Source organism: Octopus sinensis, unplaced genomic scaffold (assembly GCF_006345805.1).
Source record: "Octopus sinensis unplaced genomic scaffold, ASM634580v1 Contig11457_ERROPOS106955, whole genome shotgun sequence".
Lineage (NCBI taxonomy): Eukaryota > Metazoa > Mollusca > Cephalopoda > Octopoda > Octopodidae > Octopus > Octopus sinensis.
In genome coordinates, this window is record NW_021832376.1 from 100956 (window position 1) to 106955 (window position 6000).

At 42.9% G+C, this 6000-nt stretch overlaps 1 protein-coding gene across 1 annotated transcript in view; it reads left to right on the top strand.

The window, feature by feature from the left end:
- The window catches only part of LOC115228950 (integrator complex subunit 5), a 45976-nt gene extending 40755 nt beyond the window's left edge, over positions 1–5221 (top strand). The window contains exons 21-22 of the mRNA XM_029799394.2: positions 53–92; positions 4843–5221. Coding sequence (XP_029655254.2) covers positions 53–92; positions 4843–5000 — 198 coding nt within the window. The 3' untranslated portion in view covers positions 5001–5221. The remainder of the gene's footprint in view (positions 1–52; positions 93–4842) is intronic.
- The last annotated feature ends 779 nt before the right edge of the window (positions 5222–6000 follow it).

Genomic DNA, 6000 nt, shown 5'->3' on the forward strand with positions numbered 1-6000 from the left:
CATATCGTTTATTTGTCTCATTATCTAAAAGCAATCATTGTTTCTTCTTCAGGAGAACCCCCCTGTCAATAATCTCGACCATCAAAAGAAAGGTAAATGCTTTACTTCCTATGTCTGTCACACCTAACGTCTTCTAATTATATTTCTTTGGTCTATCACACAGGTAACTTACCATCACTGGAACTATTTACTCACTGAATAATAGTATTAGTGGTTGAGTATTCCACAGACACTTGCACCCTTAGTATAAGCATCAGACAAAGCCACCAGCATGATTCTAACGGAGTTGGTGCTATGAATTATAAAGATATCTAATGAGCTTCTATGCATTTTCTGCCTCTCCAGTTTAACTCACAAGCTTTGGGTCACTTTTCTCAGCAGTATGATGCTGTACAAGTAAACTTAAATTGCAAAACAAACTAGCTTCACCATATGGCCTTAAGTATAGAGTAGCCAGCCTCACCTGGCCTCCGTGCCGATGGCACATAAAAAGCACCCACTACACTCACGGAGTGGTTGGCATTAGGAAGGGCATCCAGCTGTAGAAACACTGCCAGATATGACTGGCCTGGTGCAGCCTTCTGGCTTCCCAGACCCCAGTTGAACCGTCCAACCCATGCTAGCATGGAAAGCGGACATTAAATGATGATGATGATGATGAATATATATATATATATATATATATATATATATATATATAATCATCATCATCATCATCATTTAGTGTCCGTTTTCCATGCTAGCATGGGTTGGACGGTTTAATTGGGGTCTGTGAAGCCGGAAGGCTTCGTCAGGCCCAGTCAGATTTGGCAGTGTTTCATATATATATATATATATATATATATATATACTATCATCATCATCATCATCATCATCATTTAACGTCCATTTTCCATGCTGGCATGGGTTGGATGGGTTTGACAGGGGCTGACAAGCCACAGAGCTGCACCAAGTTCCGGTCATCTGCTTTGGCACGGTTTCTATGGATGGATGCCCTTCCTAATGCCTACCACTTTACAGAGTGTACTGGGTGCTTGCTATATGGCACTGACATGGGTGGGTTTTTTTTACGTGATGCCAGCATGGGTGCACTTTTGCATGGTGCTGATCCGGGTGCTTCTTTATGTGGCAGCAGCACAGTTGCTTTTTATGCGATACTGGCGTGGGTCCTTATCATGTAGCATGCAAGCATGGATGCTTTTTAGCATGGGACCAGCACAGGTGCTTAGATATGTGTGTGTGTGTGTGTGTGTACAGAAGTGCAGGTGTGGCTGCGTGGTTAAGATGTTTGCTTCTTAAGCACATGATTTTGGGTTCCGCTCCACTGCAAGGCTCCTTGGGCTGACCAAAGCCTTGAGTGGCAGATAGAAAGTGAAAGAAAACCTATCATGTGTGTGTGAGTGTGTGTTTTGTCTCCCTGTTTTGACATTGTGAGTCTTGACTGGCTTCTGTGCCGGTGGCATGTAAAAAGCACACCGCCTTGACTAGCTCCCATGTCGGTGACACGTAAAAGCACCAACCGATCGTGGCCGCTGCCAGCCTCCCCTGGCACCTGTGCAGGTGGCACGTAAAAAGCACCCACTACACTCATGGAGTGGATGGCATTAGGAAGGGCATCCAGCTGTAGAAACTCTGCCAGATCAGACTGGAGCCTGGTGCAGCCTCCTGGCTTCCCAGACCCATGTTGAACCGTCCAACTCATGCTAGCATGGAAAACAGACGTTAAACAATGATGATGATAATGTCATATAAGCAATGTCATTCATTTCCAATATTCTCTGATAAATGCATCTGGCCTTGAGAAAATATTACGTTGCTTGGAAATAAGTAAGGTAATGTTTCCCAGAACAGCATCCAGCCATAAAAAAAAATCAGTCTCAATAATTCTGTCTGACCCATGCAAGCATAGAAAAGTGGACGTTAAAACAATGCATTGTCAATAATAATAATAATAATAATAATAATAATGAAATTATTGTATACAGTGCTCAGGTGCACCACAACTTGTCAAAAGTGCATATAAAGCATGTGCAGTAATGTACAAATGTCTGGGAAGTGAACAATGTATGAGTCAGATACATGCTTGTGTGTGTATGGAGGGGAAGAGAAAATCAGGTGTAGTGTTGGCGAATCTCAGGAAGCATGGAAGTTTTGAAGTGTAAAAGAGGTTTGGTGCACTTGTGTCGCAGTCTTTGCCATAGTTTCACTGAATCTGTTGAGAACCAATTACTGTTCCCTTCATTTGCACAGAAGGAAAATCTCTCCTTCTGGCTCTTCTTCCTAATTCCACTTCACCTCACCTGTTGCTGAAATGTATGCTGTCTTGTCATCATCATCATCATCATTGTTCAACGTCCGTTTTCCGTGCTAGCATGGGTTGGACGGTTCGACCGGGGTCTGGGAAGCCAGGAGGCTGCACCAGGCTCCAGTCTGATTTGGCAGTGTTTTTACAGCTGGATGCCCTTCCTAACGCCAACCACTCCGTGAGTGTAGTGGTGCTTTTTACATGCCACCGGCACAGGTGCCCGGGGGGGGGGAAACAGCCACGATTGGTTTGTGCTTTTTACGTACCACCGGCATGGAAGCCAGTCAAGGCGGCGCTGAAATCTATGCTGTCTTGTATTCTTCTAATAGAATGCTGTCCGTTATGTGTAGGCACAAAGCTAATGTTATGCCAGCCAAGAACACAGTTTCCATTGTCCATGTGCACATGCATTCCCACACACATGCATGTGTGTCCATGTATGTGTGTCCATGTATCAGTGTTTCTATTGTCTGTATGCATATGTGTGTCTGTCGTTACCAGCGTCGCCTTACTAGCACTTGTGCCTGTGCTAGTAGGGTGCCAAGAGCACCATCCGTGCGTGATCGTTTCCAGAGGGCACCTTTCGTGCGTGATCATTACCAGCGTTGCCTTATTGGCACTTGTGCCGATGGCATGTGTAAAAAGATTTGAGCGAGGTCATTGCCAATACCACCTGACTGGCCTCCGTGCAGGTGGCATGTAAAAAGCACCCACTACACTCTCAGAGTGGTTGGCGTTAGGAAGGGCATCCAGCTGTAGAAACTCCGCCAGATCAAGATTGGAGCCTGGTGCAGTCGTCTGGTTCGCCAGCCCTTAGTCAAAATCGTCCAACCCATGCTAGCATGGAAAGTGGACGTTAAACGATGATGATGATGATGATGTCTTTGTGTGAGAGAGAATTGTGTATGTGTCTGCAGTTTATTCAGAAACCATACAACAAATGCCTATAAATATATTTTTATTTACCTTTTCACTGAAGGTTTGTATAACATTTAATTTATTATATGTAGCAGCAGCAGTGATGGTGTGTTTGAATATTTTTTTCTGTGCCTAATAGCATTGAAAAACGTTAAACCGCCTCCCAGTTATCTCCCCTGCTGTCTGTTCTACTCCTGGAATCAATCCAAAGTATACAGCTTCAGTTGTGTCTGGGGAAAGTCATTTTCTTTTCGTGCTTTATAATGTAACACACTCACCAGTAAAATAGTCAAGACTATTGAAAAGGTTGCAAGACACAACGAAAAATTTAGGAAAATAAAAATAAGAAATAAGTGGAAATTTTACCGGTGTGTGTGTTACATAATAAGGCACAAAAAGAAAATGACTCTCCCCTGCTTCAACACACGAACTCACATGAAGAATCTTGCAGACCAAATCTAGAAACGAAATATACATCCTCATATTTTTGTTTAAGCCAGTGAGTGAGTTCTTCTACATGGTATCTTGATCTGCTAGAAATAACAACCTAATCTTTTTCAAACTATCAAATGTCTCGTGTATGTATATCTATCTATATATATATATATATATATATGAATGTATGAGCCATCAAAGTAGACATCTACAGGTAGTTTGACCTGCTACAAAAGCAACCAAATTCCATTTTTTTATCACGCTCTATTTCATGCATTAGTTAACAAGGGCAAACTGTACAGGGTAGGATAAACCTGTTAAAAATAGTAACCAAAGTGCTATAAAACCACACTCTTTCATCTTATGTCTATAAGCATGCATGAGTCAACGTGGGGGCCTGTACATGGTTGCTAGAACCTAATGAAAATAGCTGTCAAATTTCCCTCAAACCCCACCTGACTGTCTAACGTCTGTATATTTGAACGAAATCTTTATGTATATATGTCGTAAATCTTAAATTTCTATCATACCCATTCGTTCATCTTAATCTTTGCAGTGATTTAAAACTCACTACCAAAAATATGTTTCTTGATCTGGAAGTTATGGCCATGCTAGAAACTTGACTGAAGACAATTGTCATTCTTAGAGTACTTTTGAAATGGACTGATTTGCCATTTGAATTCAAAACAGGTTCAGTTTCTTGTCAGGTTCAGCTTTGTTGTTATCATCATCATTTAATGTTTGTTTTCCAACTTTGGATTTATATATATTGCCAGAGCAGCTATCTGGCCTCTGTGCCGGTGGCACGTAAAAAGCACCATTCGAGTGTGATCGTTACCAGCATCACCTTACTGGCACGTGTAAAGAGATTCGAACGAGGTCATTGCCAGTACCGCCTGACTGGCTCCGTGCTGGTGGCACGTAAAAAAGCATCCACTACACTCTTAGAGTGGTTGGCGTTAGGAAGGGCATCCAGCTGTAGAAACTCTTCCAGATCACGATTGGAGCCTGGTGCAGCCATCTGGTTCGCCAGCCCTCAGTCGAAAGCGGACGTTAAACGATGATGATGATGATGATAATGATTCCTTCTTTCACTCAGCCTGTCCTTTATCTACCCTCACCACCACCACCACCTCCATCCACTTGTTTCTATTCACATCTCTCTTTCTATCTGTCCATTTCAGTATGTGATGCCAAGTTCTCCACGGTGATCAGGTCTGTCCTACACGCCAATATAGCCCAAACAGGTTCCATGTATAAACGGTTCTTCAGTGATAGCAGTGACACCACGGATTCTTCACCGAATGCAACAACACCAGAGAATATGGTTGTGGACAAGTAAAGCACGACACATGGCCGTGTTGGTCATCTTCTTCATTCTAGCTTCTTTTGCTGGAGCTTCTGTCAGGGATTACCGATTGTTAATGAGAGTACCAGTCCTCTCTGTCTCTCTGAGTCTGTGTGTGGATGAGTGTGTTTTTATGCATGTGAGTGGATGAGCATGTGTGTCAGTGTGTGATTGTATATATTTGTGTCTGTATCTGAGAATGTTATTAAATAAACTTTGTGTATCTATGTATTTTTTAAATTCTCTTTATTATGCATTTATATAAGCATAACTGTGGAGGCGCAATGGCCTAGTGGTTAGGGCAGCGGACTCGCGGTCGTAGGATCGCGGTTTTGATTCCCAGACCGGGCGTTGTGAGTGTTTATTGAGCGAAAACACCTAAAAGCTCCACGATGCTCCGGCAGAGGGTCGTAGCGACCCCTGTTGTACTCTTTCACTCTTCTGTTGGCCTGCTCGCTTAGCCAGCGGGGTGGCATCATTCGAAGGCTAAAACAATGCGAACGCATTGTGACCAGCGATGTGTAAAACATCTGATGGTCTGGTCGGTCACGTGATCACATGATAAGTATAACTATATATGAGGGGGGGGGTACTGAAAAGTTCCTGGCTTTGAGTAAAAGAAAATAGAGGAGGATCAGTTAATTATGATTTTATTTAACATAATCCCTTCTCAGATTCACACACTTATTGCAGTGGTCCTTCAGTTTTTCTATGCCCTGTATTTGCCCTCATCTTGTTTGTTGTTAACACAACGTTTCAGCTGATATACCCTCTAGCCTTCATCAGGTGTGTTGGGGAAATTTCAAACCTGGGTTCTCATTCCTAAGGTATTTTTCAATGTTGTTGTTGCTGTTGCTGTTGCTGTTGCTGCTGCTGCTGCTGCTGTTGCTGTTGTTGTTGTTCATGTCACTGCCTGGAATTGAACTCGGAATCTTGGAGTTAGAAGCCTACACATTAACCACTACGCCATATGCTCATGGGCAGATGGTGTAGT